This window comes from Triticum aestivum, chromosome 4A, assembly GCF_018294505.1.
Source record: "Triticum aestivum cultivar Chinese Spring chromosome 4A, IWGSC CS RefSeq v2.1, whole genome shotgun sequence".
Taxonomy (NCBI): domain Eukaryota; kingdom Viridiplantae; phylum Streptophyta; class Magnoliopsida; order Poales; family Poaceae; genus Triticum; species Triticum aestivum.
The window spans coordinates 209204868-209228455 of record NC_057803.1 but is presented as its reverse complement, the minus strand read 5'-3'; the positions used below and the strand labels follow the sequence as shown (position 1 = coordinate 209228455).

Below are 23588 nucleotides of genomic sequence, written 5' to 3'. Positions count from 1 at the left end.
AATCACCTTTTCAATTTCCTTGACCTCAAAAGGTTTGGTGAGGACCTCCAGCCCCTGCACCTTTGGAATTAGAGAGAAGATATCTCTCTCCAACAATATTGGCTTTATAGTACCCATTCTGCCCTTGAAAGACATCAAGAATTCCCTGGCCATTTCCTCATGATCTGAAGTAACAGTGCCATCAGATAACAGCAGACTTGCAATAGAATTCTTCATGTATCTTTTAGTGGCCATTGCCTGGAAGAACTTTGGATTTTCCTCCCCTACCTTCATATACCTAATGGTACACATTTTCTCAAGTAGAGGAACTACAGGTGCAAAAGATGCTCATGGTGCAGCTTGACAACCTTACCGACTTGGACAAAGGCCTAAGATCCTCTAAATTATCCAACCAAAGGATCACCCAATTGCAATTTTCAATCAACCTTTTTATGTGGGACAACCCTTTTTGACATTTCTTAAGAGAAAACCTCAAGGATTTCAATGTATCCACAATGATTGCTCATATATGGGACGTGTAAGAGGTTCTGCCCCAAACCTCTTGCACATAGTCCATAAAACCAGGTTGATGTACCCATTAATTTTCAAATCTGAAAATGTTAGCTTTTGGTATTGATGTGCTAATAGAGATTAGGTAGGGGACATGATCTGAGGAAGTTTTCGCAAGCGGAGTAACTTGTGTCATAGGATATAGACTGATCCAACTAGCAGAGGTAAATACCCAATCAAGTTGTTCTAGTAATGGTATATCCTGCATGTTCGACCAGGTAAACCTTCTTCCTTTTAATGGAAGTTCCAGCAGACCCAAATGGCCTATGATCTCATTAAAAATGAAAATATCATTGACATCTCCTCCAGGGAGATTTCTATTATCGATGGATCTAATAAAGTTGAAATCTCCCATCAACATCCACTTTTGTTCAGGCTCCACCTCCAAATGATATAGCCAGTTGACAAAATCATCCCTCATTTCACCTTGACACGGCCCATAAACATTTACCATAAACCAGTGATCATTATTATGTACTGAGGTGAAACTAATCACTAGGCTAAAAGGTTTTACTTCCACCAGAGATCCATGAAACACATCTAAACGCCACACTGTTAAAATACCACCAGAGGCTCCTCTCGAGGGAGATTCAATAAACTGATCAAAAACAGTAGGGCAAATTCTCTTAATTAAAGCACCGGAACATATAGGGAGTTTAGTTTCTTGTAGGCAAACAACCAAACACTGACTCCCAATCACTTTCTCTCTAATAGAGCATTGTCGTGCGTCAGAGTTCAAGCCTCTGACATTCCAACAGAGAGTTTTCCAGCTACGCGTGGACACTATATTCATAGATAATCAAATAAAGATGTGGACAAAAGCAGCATGACATACAATGTCATACATCCCAGATCATAACAAACAACATAAACGCGGTCTGCATCACATGCAACAAGTTCCAACACAGCAATAAAAGAAGCAGATTTTACAGGCTCGCTACACCTAAATAAAGTATCTAACATAAACATTTAAGTGGTGGAAGAAGAGGAGCGATCCTCGGGATCAGCCATAAGCTTATCCTTAGAGAGGAGGGAGGGCTCGATCTCTAGCTCCACGCCAATTGCCTACAACACCTTGAGTGGAGTGTGTAGAGGAACATCTGTAGACTTGTCTTGGCTGTGAGCATCTTCAGTAGTGGGCTGGGCCTTGGCTTCCATGGTCTTGCAACGAGGACGCTTCTTTGTCGGTTGAAGAGATAGCTGCTCAAAAACCACAGATTTGGAACAATTAAGCTTTGCTGCGCTTTTGGTGCAACGCCGCAAAGACATGTCCACAAGGGGTGCAGATATCTTCTTCCTCCCTCTCTATTTCTTTTCCTTAACTTGTGGCTCTGCAGAAAAAACCACAGGTGAGGACTAAGGCATCTTAGTAGAAGCTTCAGGTAGAGCATCTTCAGATACAGGAGCAATATCCTCAGACGAATCCTCAAACAGTGTTTTGGCCACTGGGCGCTTGGCCAAAACAGATGTCCCCATAGGAGTAGAGCTAGGCAAACTAGCCACCAGCATAGACATCTTTCTGGATTCATCAAAAGCAAAATTGACCAGGAGCGCTTAGAGTATGTCATTGTGCCAAGGGGTTTGAAGAAGAATGACCCAGGCACCTCCTTAACAGTGAAATCAAACATCAAATTCTGAAATGACCTTTTCCAGATAATCTCTGGGGGAAGAGGTGGCCCAGCCACAATCCGAGCCATACCAATGAAGATTTGATGTTGTTGAATGACTGGGGGCTGGTAGGGCACAATTGCCAGAGGGTTTCCCATAATAGCAGGCTGCTGTTCAACCTGTAACTGTTAATCATTCAGTAGCTGCTCCTCCTCCTGCTGCACATTCTGAGCCTGCATATGCTGCTTCACAGAAACTGAACCTTCTCGCTGATCAATGACAATAGAGACCTGATCCTGCTCTGGCGCTGCAGGTTGTGGAGGCTGATCAAGGTCCTCTCCATTGTCTCCCCAATGAGCATTGCCCCAACAAGCATCCACATTGTTTTTAGGCGGTGCTGGAGCAACCACATGTGCGTCATTCCATCCTACCATAGGATAAGGAGGCAAGACAAATGGCAAATTGTCAGGTACCAGATTGCCAGACAAAGGGTGAGGGTTTCCATCCAATGGCATTGTGTCCTCATCATTTGGCATTTGATCAACAAAGTCTGCGCTAAGAACATAACATGTTGTAGTCCAAGAAACCTGAGCTCCACCCCATTCAGCATAGTCACCAAAAACCACATTGCACGGAACAAGCGGTGTATCCAGAAAACTAGCCTCAGCCAGTGTTCTCACAAGGTAGGGATCTTCACTGTCCTAAGAGATAAATTTCCTAAAAGTACCTACCGCTTGCGAGATAAACTCAGGAGTGCGATAATCTAGCAGAGTGCCAACGAACATAAGCCAGCCCTTGCAGAAACCATGAGTCCCCTTGAAATTTCCCCCCTCATCATGCTTCATGAATCTAACGAATCCATCATTACCCAGCAGAAATGGAGCATGATGAACCAGAGTGTATCTGACAGTAGGATCCCTAACTTGAAACAGACCAACCCCATGAAACCATGGCTGAGTAGAGCGGACCAAAATACCTCTGCCCTGAAGAAACTGAACAATCTCCTCATGAACTAGCCCGAGAGGTCCCTCCGGAGCAGGTATCACCTCAGCCACCATGAAATCCTCATGGCGGCAGGGCGGACGAGCTGCAGGCGTGAAGAAGGTGCGAGGAAGACGACGGTCATCGCCATCGATGATGTGATGGCCATCCGGCACAAAGCGCCGAGGATCAAGCTCGTAGTTCACCATGGATGAAGATGGGGGAGTTGGCCTAGGGTTTTCTTTGGAAGGAAGAGAGGGACATTGCCGCAAAGCGGGCGGTGGTGATGTGGCTGGACAGACTATTCCAATAACTCTGGCTCCCTTCCCATGACAGGCGGAGGATTCCGATATACTCGTATTTTGTTGCAAAGAAATTAGCTTCCAAACCAATCTAGTGGAGCGCGTGTCGTGGAATTGTCACGGCAGATGTCCTAGTGTGAGGACTTAGTCGTGGACCCATCGCGACGAGGTTAGCTTAAAGGGGTTAATCAGGACAAAGGACACGAGGAATTTATACTGGTTCGGCCCATTGCGGTGAAGGTAAAGGCCTAATCCAGATGTAGGTGGTATTGCTAGGGTTTTGATGAGCAGGGAGCGGATACGCTTGACCTGGCTCTCGATATGTTGTTTCTTGTCGTCAAACCGCCGCCGGGTCATCCCTTTATATACACAGGTTGACGCCCAGCGGTTTATAAATCCCCGGCCGGCTCATAAACAAGTCTGTCTTGGTATCTACTCTTTCCTATCTTACAATACAAGTCATACTCATATGGTGGTTTACATTTATGGGGACGAATCCGCCTTCGGGCTTTGGGCCTTCTTACTAAGTCTCCTTCATAAGTCGCCATCCTCTTATGTCTTCATGGGCTTCAATATTAGTAATCATCACGAGCATAACCCGGCCGCTCCTGGGCGGTTTATACTCAATAGTTTTATCCCCAACATTAGGCCCCATGTTGATTTGAACTTGTTCATGTCAATCTTCAACACTTAAGAAAATTCCTTCTCCATTGCCTTCATGAAAGCTTGTAACTCCCAGTGACGTCATCTTTTGAGATCCTGATAACTCACCATGACGTCACCTATCATTAATTATATACAAATCCAAAATCATTTATGAACCTTCAGTTTTAATGAACCTCCGACAACCGAGGCGCCGGCCTGGTTACATATCCAATTTTGACCTCCTCGATTCCCGCGCATGCCACTTATCCATTCACCTTATAAATAGGGCCAGGGGTCCTTTTCATTTTCCCCCCTTGCATCTTCATTTCCATCATCTTCCTTGCGACGCGGTCTTCTCGAGCTTAGCCGCCGCCGTCAGCCCTCTCCCCCGCATCACCCTTGGCCGCTGCATCAACCTGATTTGGTCCAGATCTCGCTCGCACGCCTCCGCTGCTCCACCAGCCTCGGTAAGTTCTCCCTCCTTCCCCCTCCATAGATCTCATTAGGTTTCGTACGAGCTCGTATAGGTTTGGCGCTTTTCTTCATCATAACTCTAATATTTGATCCAAACTTGTTATCTTCTTTGTGCGGTAATGATTATAGCTCCTTTTTTGTTATCAGAGCGCCTCTTTCTTGAGTGAAAGATCTAGTCTGGCTCATATGAACTGCTCAAGCACCAATATTTAAGCCTGAATATATGTTCATTTCCTGTCATGCGGTAGATCCAAAATTATAAGATCAGTCTGTGAAACCTGTTTTCACCACTTAGCAAATTTTCCATCTTCAGATCTATCCTTTCAATATATGTGTAGGCGGTTTAACTCAGAAAATAATAACCTGCCAGGTACCATTAGTCCCCTCTTAAACAACCAATTGCTTATCTCTGCAACTTAATAATGTCAATCTCTGGTTTAACACTTATACATGTCTCAACCCTTTCTGCCTCTTAACCTTTAACAGATTAACCATGAATTTTTAAACCGGCATAAATCTTCGTTCGGGCTATCCGATAAATGGTCAAGTCCTTTTATTCCTACAACTGGGTTCCATCCTGGGTTACAGAAGAAGAACTGAATGGGTATGTTGCCACTGGCGCTTTAACCAAAAAGGAAGACATCCATTGGAGAGTCTCTGGTCCTGAAAATCCTCCTGAACCCAAGGAAGGGGAAGTGATCGTCTTTGTTAACCACCTGAGTTGAGGATTCAGCCCTCCCGGATCAATTTTTTTGTGACGTGCTTCATTTCCTCCAACTGCACCCTCAAGATATTGGACCTAACTTCGTATCCAATATTTGCAACTTTCAAGTATTTTGTGAAGCTTATCTGCAAGAGGAGCCCACGGTTGAACTGTTCAGAGATTTCTACTATTTAAACTGCCGTACAGAGTTTGTGGATGGGCCGAATACTGAACTTGGCGGAGTTTCCATCCAAAAGAAGAAAGATGTCAGCTTCCCTCACGCTAACCATCATAGCCACCCCAAAGACAGGAATCAAACTTGGTTCTACTGCCTAGATACATCTCCAACTGGTGAGAATCCTCTGCTGGGTTATCATGCTCACCGGCTTACCAGCACACATCCACTTCCCCAAAGACTCACTGCAAAGGAACGGGCCAAGTATGCACCACAGCTTTCAAAGCTCAGAGCCTTCGTTGCGAATGGTTTAACATGCATCGATTTTGTCCGTTGTTGGGTGTCTGGGAGTATTCTGCCCTTAAGCTGTCGCTCTGGGTTAAGGTGTGAATACATAGGGAACGTAAAAGACCCTCAACGCCACACTGATATTCAGCTGACTGATGCTGAAATTACTGAAGCCGTCAAGAAAATGCTGAATGAATTAGTGGCTGAGTGCAAAAAAACAGGACTTAGTCCTTTCTGCACTTCAAATAAACCGCCAGCTGTAAGAATTGCCCAACTCCCGCTTAATTCATACTCTTCACACTCCCTTACTATCTTTTCAATTTTTAATAGGGTGATGATCCGTTCTAGAAGAAGAAACCACTAGATAAACCGACCAAAGCAGCTCGTCCCAAGACTAAGGCCAAGAAACCCGCCAAGAAGAACAGCGCCGAGTTAAACCTTGACGATGACGATGATAACCCGGAGTTAGAGGTAGAACTTGACTCACTTGGCTCCTTTTTCATACACCTCGTTGACAACAATTATTATCAGGACGATGCAGAAGCCAGCCGTGCAAATGACGTAGAGGTAATTACTCTCTCATCCGGCTCAGAACCTCTGCCCACACAGAAAACCCGACAAGCAAGCTGGAAAGTAAGATTTTCTCACCCTCTTGCTTACTTGGATCCAAACTTTCTTTTGAAGAAACAGCAACACGAAGCTCGCCGCACAACCTGGCACAGCGGCCATGTGGTGACTTCTTCCAGTTTACCGAACACGCCGGTTCGTAAACGCCGCCCAGAGGTCTCTTATACTTCTGACCCATGTTATCCCAGGGCGGGTTTTTTTCCGACAGCCTCTTAATCTGTCTGATTCAAATTATCAGGGAACTTCCCATTCTTCCTCTGGCGAGTCAACATGAACGCAGATTCCAACCCTTAAACGGTTCCTGGGTGAGCATATTTAACTGACCCTTCATATCTTATACTTGATCTTTATTGTAACACCCCGGTAGTTAAGCTACAGTAATCACACACAAATGGTGCCATGTCATCATGATGAATTTGCTAAAGCACACCTTGGTCCAAACCGAGTTCCGATTCAAATTTTAAAGTAAAGTCAAATAAATCATTTCTTCAAACTACAAACAAAAGTGTTCATAATGTTTCAAATAGTCCACTGATATTTTTCATGAAAACCCCCACTTGAGAGAGTTCCTAAAATGCCCCTAACTAATTTTAGAATGTACCAACATCATTTAAATTGGTCCAATTAAATGCAAATGCAATTATAAACTTTTCTAGTTGGCCTCAAGCCTTTTGATCAACCTCGGAATATTCCAAAGAATTTATGTACCAAGTTTAATATCTATAAAAGAAAATTTTGGACACTCATTTAATTAGAAAATAGTGGCAAAAATTAAAAGAAAACAAAACCCAAAATAAATAAATAAACAAAAGGAGCCCCAAAGGACCACACGGCCCAACCGGCCTCTGGTCCAACCAGGTCGGCCCACCCCGTACCCCCATAACCCCACTATCGAATCCCTAACCCACCGGTCGCCCCACTCCTCCCCCCCCACACGATCCCCTTCCCCTCCTCTGTCTTCCCTCCCGATTTAGATCAGGGGAAATCCCCCCCCATCGCCGCCCCATCGCACCTCCATCCCCCTCCGTGGCGCCACCTCGCCGGCGCCGCACCTCCCGGCCCCCTTCCTCTCCCTTGTGCACCACGTCGCCTCACCGGAGTCGACCTCGCCGGACCACCGGCGCCGTCGTCCTCCCCTGCGTCGCCTTCGTCCCCGCCGCCCCGTCCTCGTCTCCTCCCTGATGGCCTCCTCGCGCCTTGCCGAACCCTCTTCTCACGACGCACGTGAGATCCCCCTCTGCCCTTCCTTCCCACCTGCTCTATCTGTGTCGCACGCCCCTGGGATGCGCTCGACGCGCTGCACTAGTGCCCCGTTCTCATGCCGCACACACCCTACCGCGCTCCGTCTCCCCAACACAGGCCCTGGATGCCCCCGTCCCCTGACCGTCTCCCTCATCACCGCCCACACATTCCCCGCCACCCGTCATTGTGGCCGCGTGCTCTCTGCTCCGGCCACCGCGTGCCGACTGGCCGCCCGGGGTCACGTCACCCACGAGCCCGCCAAGACCTTGCCAGGCCTTCCCTCTTCCCCTACCGCACGCGTGGCCGTGTCCCTCGCCGCGCCCGTGCACACCACCTCGCGCGTGCGCCCATCCCGGCTTCGCCAGCCACGCCCGCTCCCCACTTCTGCTCTGCTGCTGCTGGCGCTGCCCTCGCCGTGCACGCCCAGCCTCTACCGCTGTGGCTGCGAGAACCATCGCCGTCCATGCCTCCCCGCAGCGGCGTGCTGCTAGTGGCGCTGCAGGTGCCCCCTACGTCTGCCCGTGCGTGGGCACAGCCACGGCTGTGCCACTGCCACTGGGGCCAATCCCTTTAAAAAAAGGACATAAAAGAATAACCAAAATAAATAAATAAAATGTGATAAATGGTTAATTAATTATTTGAATAATTAACCTAATTAATTGGTTTAGCTAGCCTAACAGCATATGATAGTGGACCCCCTAGTTAAACTAAACTCTTGAACTTAACTCTAGACTATGACATGTGGCCCCACCTTGACCAGTTTGACCAGTCAAAGTGCTGACTGTGTATCACCTAGGCAATGGCAGATGGCCCCATCGCACTGCTCATGTTTGACCAGTCAAATGTTGACTGCTGACTCAACTATTGACCTAGGCCCATTGTCAGTCTCTAGCACACACTGCTGGGTACACTTTCGGATGCACTTAGCATTTAGTTCTTATAATATTTTGAATTAGTATTAAATCCAGAAATTCAGAAAATAAATTTAAAACTTGGAAAATTAATATAAAATAATCTGTAACTTGCATGAAAATACTTTGTACATGAAAGTTGCTCAGAACGACAAGATGAATCCGGATAGGCAGCCCATTCGTCCGCCACGCATCCCTAGCATAGCGAACACGCAACTTTCCCCTTCCGATTCATCTGTCCAAAAACGCAAAACACCGGGGATATTTTCTCGGATGTTTCCCCCCTTCACCGGTATCACCTCATACCGTGTTAGGGCACCCCTAGCACCGCTACTTGTCATGTCATGCATCGCTATGCATCTGTTTGCTTAATATTTATTGTTTCTTCCCCCTCTTCTCTCGCTAGACACCAAGACCGACGCTGCTGCTACCCAGTACGACTACGGTGTTGACGACCCCTCTCTCTTGCCAGAACAACCAGACAAGCCCCCCCCCCCCTTGATCAACAGATATCGCCTACTCTTCTCTATACTGCTTGCATTAGAGTAGTGTAGCATGTTACTACTTTCCGTTAATCTTATCCTGATGCATAGCCTGTCATTGTTGCTACCGTAGTTGATACCTTACCTGCAATCCTAAATACTTAGTATAGGATGCTAGTATTCCATCTATGGCCCTACATTCTTGTCTGTCTGCCATGCTATACTATCGGGCCGTGATCACTCGGGAGGTGATCACGGGTATATACATAACTATATACATGCTATACATGTGGTGACTAAAGTCGGGTCGGCTCGTTGAGTACCCGCAAGTGATTCTGATGTTGGGGGCTGAAGGGGCAGGTGGTTCCACCCAGGTAGTGGTGGGCCTAGGTTCCCGACGGCCCCCGACTGTTACTTTGTGGCGGAGCGACAGGGAAGGTTGAGACCACCTAGGAGAGAGGTGGGCTTGGCCCTGGTCGGCATCCGCGGTTATGTCAAAATAACACGTTTAACGAGATCTTGGTATTTGATCTGAGTTTGGCCACTGGCTTATACGCACTAACCAACTACGCGGGAACAGTTATGGGCACTTGACGTCGTGGTATCAGCCGAAGCCTTCGTGACGTCAGCGACTGAGCGGCGTGCGCCGGGTTGGACCGCATAACGCAACTTCCTTTGTAATGGAGGTTGCTAGGTCTGCACTCTGGCCGCCCTCGCAACATGCAGGTGTGCAATGGGCAATGGGCCCAGACCCCTGCGCCATAGGATTTAGACCGGCGTTCTGACCTCTCTGTTGTGCCTAGGTAGGGCCGCGACATGTTGATCTTCCGAGGCCGGGCATGACCCAGGAAAGTGTGTCCGGACAAAGGGGATCAAGCATGTAGGGAAATGTGGTGCACCCCTGCAGGGAATTTTATCTATTCGAATAGTCGTGATCTTCGGTAACAGGATGACTTGGAGTTGTACCTTGACCTTATGACAACTAGAACTGGATACTTAATAAAACACACCCTTCCAAGTGCCAGATACAACCCGGTGATCGCTCTCTAACATGGCGACGAGGAGAGGATCGCCGGTTAGGAATATGCTATGCAATCATACTTGGTGAACTTACCATCTACTCTCTTCTACATGCTGCAAGATGGAGGTTGCCAGAAGTGTAGTCTTCGGTAGGACTAGCTATCCCCCACTTATTCCGGCATTCTGCAATTCAGTCCACATATGATACCCCTTTTCCATTTGATACCAATGCATACATATGTAGTGTAGCTCCTTGCTTGCGACTACTTTGGATGAGTACTCACGGTTGCTTTGCTCCCCTCTTTTCCCCTTTCCTATACCCGATTGCTGCAACCAGACGATGGAGTCCAGGAGCCAGATGCCACCGTCGATGATGACTCCTAATACACTGGAGGTGCCTACTACTTCGTGCAGGCCGCTGACGGCGACCAGGAGTAGTTTAGGAGGATCCCAGGCAGGAGGCCTGCGCCTCTTTCAATCTGTATCCCAGTTTGTGTTAGCCTTCTTAAGGCAAACTTGTTTAACTTATGTCTATACTCAGATATTGTTGCTTCCGCTGACTCGTTTGTTTTCGAGCTAATGTATTCGAGCCCTCGAGGCCCCTGGCTTGTAATATAAAGCTTGTATTATGTTAATTTGTGTCTAGAGTTGTGTTGTGATATCTTCCCTTGGGTCCTTGATCTTGATCGTACACATTTGCGTGTATGACTAGTGTATGGTCAAATCGAGGGCGTCACAAGTTGGTATCAGAGCCGACTACTTGTAGGAATCCCCCTTTCATACTCCTTGGCCGAAGTTGAGTCTAGTAAGTGAAAATTGTTTTACTAACATGGTTGTGTGGCTTACGGGCCCACGTCGCCATTGGGTGGTATTATGATCTTTTATTCCTCGTCTATACTCTGGGACTCTGATCTCTATCTTATTCAGGTTAAAATGGTTTTACTAAGTCTAACTTTAGGTTCTCGATAATACTTTCGCCCGGAGATCCCACATTCCAGATGATCGCCTGCTACACCAGAAGATTCTGAAGATACTCTCAGATTTTCTCTCAAGACTTTGTGCCCGTTGCTTTTGTAATTCCCTACCACTAAAATATCCCTATGGATAAATACATACACTCGTCGTTCTTACTTTTATTCCAAGTTGATCTTGTTATTACAAGATACCTCAAACTTCTCTCTATTGCTCCGAGAAATCTTTGTGCTTACTGCCTTGTAGTTCCTTGTCGCCTCAATACACCTACAACTTAATCCTCACACTCACCGAGGATTTGTTTCTCCCGAGTTGTTCATGTGTTCACAAAGTCTTCGAAATACTATTTGATCTTTCAAAAATTCTCAGCAGCTTATTGCTCTTGAAATTCTTGCTTGCTTGCATTATGGTTAATCCCATAAGTATAGTAATCTTATTGGCATCCTTTGCCACTATCATTTTGATCCCATTGATTCAACAAGTGTGAATGCTCGCAATCCTCAACCAGATCATAAAATTTGTCTTTCCGGCTCATACGCCGTTTTAAACATGAGCTGGATCTCGACCAATCAAATTTTTCCATCGATTGTACCCCTAAGGCTATTCAACTTATCCATCCCTAATCAGAGCATTGCTTCTGATCCCTTGTCTTGGAATTCATAATTCCTTTGCATTTGAACTTTGAGTTAGTTAGTTGTTTCTATAAACTGATCTCCTTGCATTCCTTCTTCCTCTGGTTGAGTACCGATGCTCACATCAGATCCCTTGTGGACCACCAGATCCTTTGTTGGATTTTATCCGACAGTGTCCTTCATATTCTATAAGCTTGTGAGCCTTTCCTCGGATACATAATGCCTTTGGTAAATTGTATCCTCTGCTTTCTCTAGCATGATCTACTATCGAGCTTGTGTTATTTATTCCTGAAATTGTGGTATATGCTCCTAAGATGCCTCGATGGGTTGAACCTATGCCTTCCCCAAACCGTACGAACCCAAAAGTTTTTGTGAGTCATACTCTTCTGTTGTTTCGCCAGATAAAATTTCTACACTACAACCTCATCAAAAGCGAGAAGTAAAATGAAAGGTTATACATTGAAGAAGTGGGATTCGACCTTGAGCCTTTGCGTTCATGCCCATGGACCCAATGTGGAACTCATCATCAAAGCTTCTTGAAAATGATAATAATCCCCTTGTTATAAGTTTGTCCTGTATCTATGTTTGGTCCTTTGCAATCAAGGTTCCGACCATATTTTCCCCTTAATACCATTTCTCGGACAAGTTGGAGTAGTTGTCTTATGCAGATCATTGCACCTGTCCAACCTTTACTTTGATCTACTGTCGAGTATTACACTACAATATCTTCATAATGTCATGGGACTGCATAACTTATGGGTTCTTCATTAACTGTTATTTCTCACCAATTCTAATTTTTCTGGGTTCTGGGTTGTCGTCAACCGAGAACACCGATATGTGAACCAATTCCGCATTCCGGTCCGCTAAACCCTAATTAATTTTCGTTGCTTATGAGTTTAATAATCCTTCAAGTCATTCCTAGCCTGATTGGCTATACCATTATTGGGCTAATTTTTAACTGTGCTACCTGGTCCTTCTTCACGGAGCACAAATTTCGACAGTGAGCTAATATTACGTCGATCTTCCTGGTCATATCATTTCTCCTTGAATAGCAAACTTGATTTCGAGTTTGTTTCATACCGATGGTTCTGATAACTTTCGCTTCACCCTTTCTTTTGCTTGATGTCATCGGTGATCGATTATATCCTCATGAAACCCCCTCGACAAGTGTGTCGTGGTCATCATCAACATTTTGACCCTTTCCGGGATATCTATCGAATTCTTGATGAGAAATACCATCATTGACCCTCAATGATTTGTGTTATCATCGGCATCTTTATTGCCCTCCCTCCAACACAAACTTGTTCATTTTTCATGTAGTACCTTGAGTTCCTTGCTATCCAGCTTATGTTATGTTCTACCTTGGAGTATTGCCATCTTTTACGTCAAGGATGTTATGAGAATTGCTCCACCTCTTAAAAATTCTTGAAATAGTGATACTTCTCACCATCACCATTATTTCTTGGTTCCCGTGTTGATTCTAACAGGGATACCAACAAGTGAACGGTGTTGTTTGGATTCTGTACTTCTAGCAACCCTATTGCTTTGAAGTTAATGGCCGACCATTCATTCTTAGATTATTTGTTATTGAATCACCTTTCAAACATTGATCATGCTACCTAAGACCATATTTCGGGTGCCCTTTTCAACCAATGTTTAATTGGGTATGTTTTCCTCGAGCATATATCCTTATAACATTTGATCTGGCAAATGTTATCTCCTTGTTCACATGATTGTGGAAATCCATCTTCTGGAAATCTCGATGAATTGTCGTTTAGTCCATCAGCCACCTCCTCATCCTCTCCTTGGTTTAATGATGAACTCTTGTTTCGGGACTTGCCTCCATAGTTCATTTCCCGAAAATCTTACAATGCCATGTCGTCTATTTGTGTCGCACCTTTTCCTTCTCAGGCATCCTGAGTCTGAGGTATCCTGACACCAATCAGATCTATTTCTCGGTCAGATATGATGGTTGGAACATATTTCCAAGAGTTATAAATGTTGGTCTTTATACGGCCCGGTAAGGTGATGTCATGCCTAGCACACCTGGCCGAATGAACTAGTTTCCTTTTTAGCAAGGTTAGCGATTCTTCCATGAGGAAATCGTAAGACTTATTCTATAAGTTGTTCCTGATGGATCCTTTGTGTGTCAAAAATCTGACCCTTACTTGATGACCATGTCAATGCTATCTCGAAGCATGTCTGTGGTACTCCGATTTTCAACAAAAACATTTGGAGCCCAATGCTAAATGTTTCTTGCTCAATTACCCCAAACATCGTTGTATGGGTAATGTCATGATATTTCTCTCCCCTTTCCTAAAGGGTTTTCTACATTATATCCTATCATGGATATCATGCTCTGCTTGTCCCTGGGAAGGATATACCCCTGAAATATGTGTTTAAACACATTTTTCCTTTCCATTGTTCTGTTTAACCTGATGATCACATTTTCCTTTCCATTGGTTTGTTTGACCTTTCTGGTGTTCTATATGATCTAAGCAGTAATATTCTCCTGCTTATGTAAACTCCTTGGTGTACAATTCTATCAGCAAGACCCTGTTACTATTGTTGATGACATTCCGGTAACCACCGATGGACGAGAACTTTGCCTATAGGTCCGCCTCATTTCAACGAGCAGGAAAATTGTTCTCTTTGTCCCTCGCCCTTGGTACCAACGTTATTTCCAACATAACCAACAGTCTCTTCTCTGGCATGCCTGGCTATCATGACGCCTTGCTATTATGATCGTGCAAGAAGACAACACCCTCCCTACTTTTAACCCACATGGTGGGCCCATAACCCATAGGTCCCAGGATCGAAACCTGACTCTCCTGTAAAACCCTGTTTCTAATGGGTATTCCTCATGCTTATCTTCATATTTAATTCACGGGCCACCTTCCTAGTGCTCTCTTCTGGTATCAGACGCAATACTTACCCTTGCTGCTCTAAACCCCTTTCTCACTCTGGTTCAGACCTCGAGCAACTATCTATCTGCTTGGAATCTCTTATTGTACCTACGTACCTTACTCTCGATGTATTTTATACGTTCAACTCGAGAGATACTCTTATGCTCATTCATGGGTTAACCCCAGATTGTTTCCATCATAAGCATTCTGTCGTAGCTGAACTGTCCCTTACCTATTCGTAATTACCTTGAAGTTCCCGAAGAAAAGAACGACTTCACCATGATGACCTAAAGCTGAGAAATGAAGACGTCAATGTAATGGACCGACCTCTTCAAGAAGAGCAACCAAGGCCGAAAAGATCCGATCAAATTTCGTAACTAGACCTCCCCCCCCCTTCTCTAACTCTTAAATCTCGGGATGAGATTTCTTATAGTGGAAACCCGCCAAGAAGAAGACCGCCGAGTTAAACCTTGACGATGACGATGATAACCCGGAGTCATAGGTAGAACTTGACTCACTTGGCTCCTTTTTCATACACCTCATTGACAATGATTATTATCATGACGATGCAGAAGCCAGCCATGCAAATGACGTAGAGGTAATTACTCTCTCATCCGGCTCAGAACCTTTGCCCACACAGAAAACCCGACAAGCAAGCTGGAAAGTAAGATTTTCTCACCCTCTTGCTTACTTGGATCCAAACATTCTTTTGAAGAAACAGCAACACGAAGCTCGCCGCACAACCTGGCACAACGGCCATGTGGTGATTTCTTTCGGTTTACCGAACACGCCGGTTCGTAAACACCGCCCAGAGGTCTCCTATACTTCTGACCCATGTTATCCCAAGGCGGGTTTTTTTCCCGACAACCTCTTAATCCGTGTGATTCAAATTATCAGGGAACTTCCCATTCTTCCTCTGGCGAGTCAACAGGAATGCAGATTCCAACCCTTAAAACGGTTTCTGGGTGAGCATATTTAAATGAGCCTTCATATCTTATACTTGATCTTTATTGTAACACCCCGGTAGTTAAGCTACAGTAATCACACACAAATGGTGCCATGTCATCATGATGAATTTGCTAAAGCACACCTTGGTCCAAACCGAGTTCAGATTCAAATTTTAAAGTAAAGTCAAATAAATCATTTCTTCAAACTACAAACAAAAGTGATCATAATGTTTCAAATAATCCACTGATATTTTTTCATGAAGAAACCCCACTTGAGAGAGTTCCTAAAATGCCCCTAACTAATTTTAGAATGTACCAACATCATTTAAAGTGATCCAATTAAATGCAAACGCAATTATAAACTTTTCTAGTTGGCCTCAAGCCTTTTGATCAACCTCAGAATATTCCAAAGAATTTATGTACCAAGTTTAATATTTATAAAAGAAAAATTTGGGCACTCATTTGATTAGAAAACAGTGGCAAAAATTAAAAGAAAAGAAGAGAAAAGAAAACCCAAAATAAATAAATAAACAAAAGGACCCCCCCCCCCCACCCCCACTGGACCACACAGCCCAACCGGCCTCTGGTCCAACCAGGCTGGGCCCACCCCGTACCCCCATAACCCCACGACTAACCCACCGGTCGCCCCACTCCCCCCCACGATCCCCTTCCCCTCAGATCGGGGGAAATCCCCCCCCCCCCCCCCCCCCCTGGCCGCCCCACCGCGCCTCCACCCCCCTCCGCGACCGGCACCTCCCGGCCCCCTTCCTCTCCCTCGTGAACCACGTTGCCTCGCCGGAGCCCACCTCGCCGGACCGCCAGCGACGTCGTCCTCCCCTGCGTCGCCTTCATCCCCGCTGCCCTGTCCTCGTCTCCTCCCCGATGGCCTCCTCGCGCCTCGCCGAACCCTCTTCTCACGACGCACGTGAGATCCCGCTCTGCCCTTCCTTCCCACCTTCTCTATCTGCGCCGCACGCCCCTGGGATGCGCTCGACGCGCTGCACCGGCGCCCCGTTCGCATGCCGCACGCGCACTACCGCGCTCCGTCTCCCCAACGCAGGCCCGGGACGCCCCCGTCCCCTGACCGTCTCCCTCATCACCGTCCACACCTTCCCCGCAACCCGTCATTGTGGCCGCGTGCTCTCTGCTCAGGCCACCGCGTGCCGACTGGCCGCCCGGGGTCGCGTCACCCACGCGCCCGCCAAGACCTTGCCAGGCCTTCCCTCTTCCCCGACCGCACGCGTGGCCGTGTCCCTCGCCGCGCGCGTGCACACCACCTCGCGCGCGCGCCCATCCCGGCTTCGCCAATAACGCCCGCTGCCCACTGCCGCTCTGCTGCTGCTGGCGCTGCCCTCGCCGTGCACGCAAGCCTCTGCCGCCGTGGCTGCGAGAACCATCGCCGACCATGCCTCCCCGCAGCGGCGTGCTCCAGGTGGTGCTGCAGGCGCCTCCTACGTCTGCTCGTGCGTGGGCACAGCCACTGGGGCCAATCCCTTTTTAAAAAAAGGACAGAAAAGAATAACCAAAATAAATAAATAAAATATGATAATTGGTTTATTAATTATTTGAATAATTAACCTAATTAATTGGTTTAGCTAGCCTAACAGCATATGATAGTGGACCCCCCTAGTTAAACTAAACTCTTGAACTTAACTCTAGACTATGACATGTGGCCCCACCTTGACCAGTTTGTCCAGTCAAAATGCTAACTGTGTATCACCTAGCCAATGACAGATGGCCCCCACACTGCTCATGTTTGACCAGTCAAATGTTGACTGCTAAGTCAACTATTGACCTGGGCCCATTGCCAGTCTCTAGCACACACTGCTGGGTACACTTTCGGGTGCACTTAGCATTTAGTTCTTATAATATTTTGAATTAGTATTCAATCCAGAAATTTAGAAAATAAATTTAAAACTTGGAAAATTAATATAAAATAATCTGTAACTCGGATGAAAATACTTTGTACATGAAAGTTGCTCAGAACGACAAGACGAATCCGGATAGGCAGCCCGTTCGTCCTCCACGCATCCCTAGCTAGCGAACACGCAACTTTTCCCCTTCGGTTCATCTGTCCGAAAACGCAAAACACCGGGGATATTTTCCCGGATGTTTCCCCCCTTCACCGGTATCACCTCATACCGCGTTAGGGCACCCCTAGCACCGCTACTTGTCATGTCATGCATCGCTATGCATCTGTTTGCTTAATATTTATTGTTTCTTCCCCCTCTTCTCTCGCTAGACACTGAGACCGACGCCGTTGCTACTCAGTACGACTACGGTGTTGACGACCCCTCTCTCTTGCCAGAACAACCAGGCAAGCCCCCCCCCCCTTGATCACCAGATATCGCCTACTCTTCTCTATACTACTTGCATTAGAGTAGTGTAGCATGTTACTGCTTTCCGTTAATCCTATCCGAATGCATAGCCTATCATTGTTGCTACCGTAGTTGGTACCTTACCTGCAATCCTAAATACTTAGTATAGGATGCTAGTATTCCATCTGTGGCCCTATATTCTTGTCTGTCTGCCATGTTATACTATCGGCCCGTGATCACTCGGGAGGTGATCACGGGTATATACATAACTATATACATGCTATACAGGTGGTGACTAAAGTCGGGTCGACTCGTTGAGTACCCGCAAGTGATTCCGATGTTGGGGGCTGAAGGGGCAGGTGGTTCCACCCAGGTAGTGGTGGGCCTAGGTTCCCGACGGCCCCCGGCTGTTACTTTGTGGCGGAGCGACAGGGCAGGTTGAGACCACCTAGGAGAGAGGTGGGCCTGGCCCTGGTCGGCATCCGCGGTTATGTCAAAATAACACGTTTAACGAGATCTTGGAATTTGATCTGAGTTTGGCCACTGGCTTATACGCACTAACCAACTACGCGGGAACAGTTATGGGCACTCGACGTCATGATATCAGCCGAAGCCTTCGTGACGTCAGCGACTGAGCGGCGGTAGCCGGGTTGGACCGCGTAACGCAATTTCCTTTGTAATGGAGGTTGCTAGGTTTGCTCTCTGGCCGCCCTCGCAACATGCAGGTGTGCAATGGGCGATGGGCCCAGACCCCTGCGCCATAAGATTTAGACCGGCGTGCTGACCTCTCTGTTGTGCCTAGGTAGGGCTGCGACGTGTTGATCTTCCAAGGGCGGGCATGACCCAGGAAAGTGTGTCCAGACAAAGGGGATCGAGCATGTTGGGAAATGTGGTGCACCCCTGCAAGGAAGTTTATCTATTCGAATAGCCGTGATCTTCGGTAACAGGACGACTTAGAGTTGTACCTTGACCTTATGACAACTAGAACCGGATACTTAATAAAACACACCCTTCCAAGTGCCAGATACAACCCGGTGATCGCTCTCTAACAGGGCGACGAGGAGAGGATCGCTGGGTAGGAATATGCTATGCGATGATACTTGGTGAACTTACCATCTACTCTCTTCTACATGCTGCAAGATGGAGGTTGCCAGAAGCTTAGTCTTTGGTAGGACTAACTATCCCCCTCTTATTCCGGCATTCTGCAGTTCAGTCCACATATGTAGTGTAGCTCCTTGCTTGCGAGTACTTTGGAGAGTACTCACGGTTGGTTTGCTCCCCCCTTTTCCCCTTTCCTCTACCCGATTGCTGCGACCAGATGATGGAGTCCAGGAGCCAGACGCCACTGTCGACGACGACTCCTAATACACTGGAGGTGCCTACTACTACGTGCAGGCCGCTGACGGCGACCAGGAGTAGTTTAGGAGGATTCCAGGCAGGAGGCATGCGCCTCTTTCAATCTGTATCCCAGTTTGTGTTAGCCTTCTTAAGGAAAAGTTGTTTAACTTATGTCTGTACTCAGATATTGTTGCTTCCGATGACTCTTTTGTTTTCGAGCTGATGTATTCGAGCCCTCGAGGCCCCTGGCTTGAAATATAAAGCTTGTATTATTTTAATTTGTGTCTAGAGTTGTGTTGTGATATCTTCCCTTGGGTCCTTGATCTTGTTCGTACACATTTGCGTGTATGACTAGTGTACGGTCAAATCGAGGGTGTCACATTTATACTGACCTGACCTACACTTATTGTTTTCAGGGCCCAAGCCAGAGCCGGTAAAAGGGCCAAACCAAATAAACCGGCCGAGGACAGCATTCCCACTGATCCGGAAGAGACTCCAGAACAGTCTAACACACATACTGAGGCTATTCTTAATGAATCACCACTACAAGACCATGAAATCTCAGCTGAGCATATGGAAGTTGATCCAATGCCTCATTCTGATAATCCGTCAAGCCCCACCAAAGTTGCTGATGACAAGACTGAAGATGTTATAGTCACTGGTGTTTTTTTACGCAGCTCCAGGCAATCCTATTGTTCTGTCAAAACATAGTGCCAAAGAAGAATTGTCTGCTATTGATAAAGGCAAGTGGAAAGCAGATTTGGAAAGCTATGCCCACCTCAGTGCCCAAGATATTCATTCTGGGTTTTTAAATAGTTTGTACACAAGCCGCGACTATGAAGCCGGTTTACTGAATATGATGAAGGAACGATATGAGGTAAATGCTGTGAACTCTGCGTAAATATTCTTCCCTTAGCCGCCAAGTTTATTGAACTTCATAGAATAGAATGTTCTGTAGACTTCCAAGAACTATATACAACAACTCCAGTAGCCCCCAAGGGCCGGTTTATATTGTGAATATGAACCGGGACTTGTAGAATAACAACTCTTCGATTTTGTCTGTATAGCCCCCAAAGGCCGGTTTATTCTTTCTAGACGAACCGGGACTTTTTAGAATAGCAGCTCTTCAAATTTGCCTGTGTAGCCCCCAAGGGCCGACTTAACAAATATGTTAAGTTGCAACTAATTATACTGTAAGGCACAAAATTCTTGTTTATGACCTTTGTAAACCGGTTAACCACCAAGCTGATAGTAGAAGAAAAATTCATAGTTTTAATTGGAGCAAATATGCATTAGCCCCCAAGTGCCAAGAATGACACTTGTGTTGAGATTTGGGACTTGTAAAAAGTTATAAGAAACAATAGACATTAGCCCCCAAGTGCCAAGAATAATACTTGTTATGTGCTTGGGACTTTGAATATGCATTGTTATCTCATAAATTGCTTGTCTTTTGCAGGCTAAGCTTAGCAAAAAGGAAACCCAAATCGCCGACCTTCAAGAAAATATCAAATCTCAACAAGCAGAATCTTCCAAGGACAAGGATGAACTGACCAGTGCCTTAGCAGCAATAGAAAAATTGAAGGGGAGTTTCAAAAACGAACGGGCAGGCTGGGCTACAGAAAAATCAACTCTGCTGAAGAGGGATGAGGATGCTGAAGCGGCCCTTAATCCGGTAGTAGAGGAACTGACTGGCTTGAAGCAGCAAATAAACGCCATGACTGCTGCTATTTTTGGTAAATAGCTTCGTGATAAGTTTAAATCATGTATTATCTAATAACACGCCAATTTATAGATGTTTTTGATGATGCAGGAAGCCATGTTACTCATCTTGGCTCAGATATGCGCCAAAAACTGAAAGCCGCCTATACACTTATAGAGCAGCTATATACCGGCGTGCAACAGGTTATCTGCACCACTTCTTATAACAAAGTGCTCCCAACCTTGATCAAGGAGTCATTGGAGAAGCTGGCCATGATACCTGCACGACTTGAAGAGCTAAAGAAATCAGTTGCCAGGGCGGGTGCTCTTACTGCACTAACCCGGGCTAAAGCATGGATATCTGATCTTAATCCGGCCGATTTAGCAAACGTCTATCCAAGCATAAAGGAGGACGGGTCAGAATTTGATGTTGATGCCCTAGGAGCCCTAACAAGGGAAATGCGCCCATTGGCTAGCAAATTGGCTGAAGAGACCAATCTTTCACATTATCAGCCAATTTATGATGCCAACAACAAGAGAGTTAAAGCGCCAACTCATGATGTTCCAGAACTTATTCCTCCAATCCGTAAGCACACCTATGCCCCTGATGTTGACCCCTCCACACTCATAAGTGATGAAACTGTATTTAAATCCTTAACGGAGATCGATTGGACAAACATTGACTTCCAGCCACTGGGTAGATAAGAGGAAGATGAACCGGCACGGGATGATCCACAACCGTCAAGTCAGCCAGGCCAAGATTCATAAACCGGGGCTGGTTTTGTCATCTGATTTCTCCGTGACTTAAAAACAATTATTCTTTTGGGCACCAAGCGCCTTGTAATAGGCTAGCTTGAAACTCTTATTCTGCTATGCCATCATGCATATTTGCTGTGCATGACACTGTTCATCTGCCATCTTAAGATATGCCATGTATGTTTTATGATATTAGCAATTTTGAATCTGTTCCTGCATACAATAGGTGAAAAGTGTCCTGGCGGTTTACCGTTGGACGGGTTATAATGTCCGATATAAACCATAGGAAGCTATCATAGTTTATGGCCAAGGCTGAACTGAATAATAACCATATATGATTGAAAATATGTCATACCTGTGATATTTCATCACATTGTTGGTTTACCAAGCAAGTCCGGTAAGGGTGATAACCCAAATTTTTGAGTACTGGTAATTATCCGAGATTGCCGGTTTATAAAGAAAGCCCGGCCGGGTTAATAATCACCGGATATTGTCATCTCATACTGGCGACTTATAGTCAAAAGCCAGGCCGGGTTAAAAAATACCAGAGAATATCTCATACTGGCGACTTATAGTCAAAAGCCAGGTCGAGTTAATGAACACCGGTGAATTATAATCATAAAGTTTAATAAGCCTTGTCAAATAAACCTCAATAACAATCTATCGAAATAAAAAACCAATGAAAATGAGGCTTTTCATGGGCTGCCAGGCCGAAAAACGAGGCTTTTCATGGGCTGCTAGGACACTGAGTTAAACCGTTTTACAAACCTTATAAGATGGACCTCACATAACCAATCATCATTTTAACTTTGACAAGTTCAGGGTCTGCATAAGATTGACTTGTCAAACGTTCGTCGGGTCGTTCCAGGATTACCTGGGCGGAGTGGCTTACTTAAAAAGGCAGGATAACCCGGGGTTTTAGGTGAATACACCTGGCTTCCAAGCCTGGCTTTTAAGCCTATTACAAGGGTTATAAGAACTCTTTGTTTTTTAGAACAAAAGAGCCCCCAAGCAATATTGTGAGCTGTGCTCAAGGGGCACCTATGTTTGAGTTGTGCTTTTGCAACAAACTCTCTTTGTCCCTGTTAACCTGGATATAAGCCCCCATGTTTTTTTTGTGGCCAATAAACCGGATCAAAGGGTAATCATAACTTCGCTTTATAAAGCAAAAGCCCCCAAGTGACCAAAAACTCATTATTTAAAAGAAGAAGAAAAACGATAGAGGCCCTGCTTTAACACGGATGCCGGTTTATTATATTAATCATAATATATACATTGTCAAGATATGTACATCAGAAGAGCCAGTGGCTCAAGTGTAGTAAGGCCGAAGATGAACAATATTCCACGGCCGGTGGGTCTCTTCCTCCGACGTGCGTGAGTCCTTGTGGTCTCGAACATCGATAAGGTAATAAGACCCATTGTTTAGATTCTTGCTGACCACAAAGGGTCCTTCCCAAGGTGGGGATAACTTGTGCATATCAGTCTGATCCTGGATAAGCTGGACCACCAGATCGCCTTCTTGGAAAGTTCTGGTTTTAACTCGGCGGCTGTGGTAACGGCGCAGATCTTGCTGGTAAATCACCAAACGAGCCGCTGTGATGTCACGCTCCTCATCCAACAGGTCAAGTGCTTCCTGACACGCTTTTTCATTGTTCGCTTCAACGTAAGCCGCCACACGAGGTGAATCATGACGGATGTCACTAGGGAGAACCACCTCTGCTCCGTAAACCAGGAAGAAAGGTGTGTATCCCGTAGACCTGTTAGGGGTGGTATTAATGCTCCATAACACGGAAGGTAACTCCTCCACCCAACAACCCAGCGTCCTCTGCAGGGGAACCATAAGCCGGGGCTTGATGCCTTTCAAGATCTCTTGATTGGCTCTGTCAGCATGGCCATTAGATTGGGGGCCGGGTGAGCCACTGACGACACATCAAGCCGGATATGCTCACGTTGACAAAATTCTTCCATAGCACCATTAGAGAGATTAGTGCCATTGTCTGTTATGATGCTGTGT

At 46.0% G+C, this 23588-nt stretch overlaps 1 protein-coding gene across 1 annotated transcript; it reads left to right on the top strand.

Annotated features, from left to right (window-relative positions):
* Nucleotides 1-16869: 16869 nt before the first annotated feature.
* Nucleotides 16870-21728, top strand: LOC123083782 (uncharacterized). The gene is made up of 4 exons (XM_044505708.1): nt 16870-16927; nt 19537-19553; nt 20577-20853; nt 20931-21728. The coding sequence occupies exons 1-4, from the start codon at nt 16870-16872 to the stop codon at nt 21521-21523; spliced, it is 945 nt and encodes a 314-aa protein (XP_044361643.1). The 3' UTR covers nt 21524-21728.
* The last annotated feature ends 1860 nt before the right edge of the window (nt 21729-23588 follow it).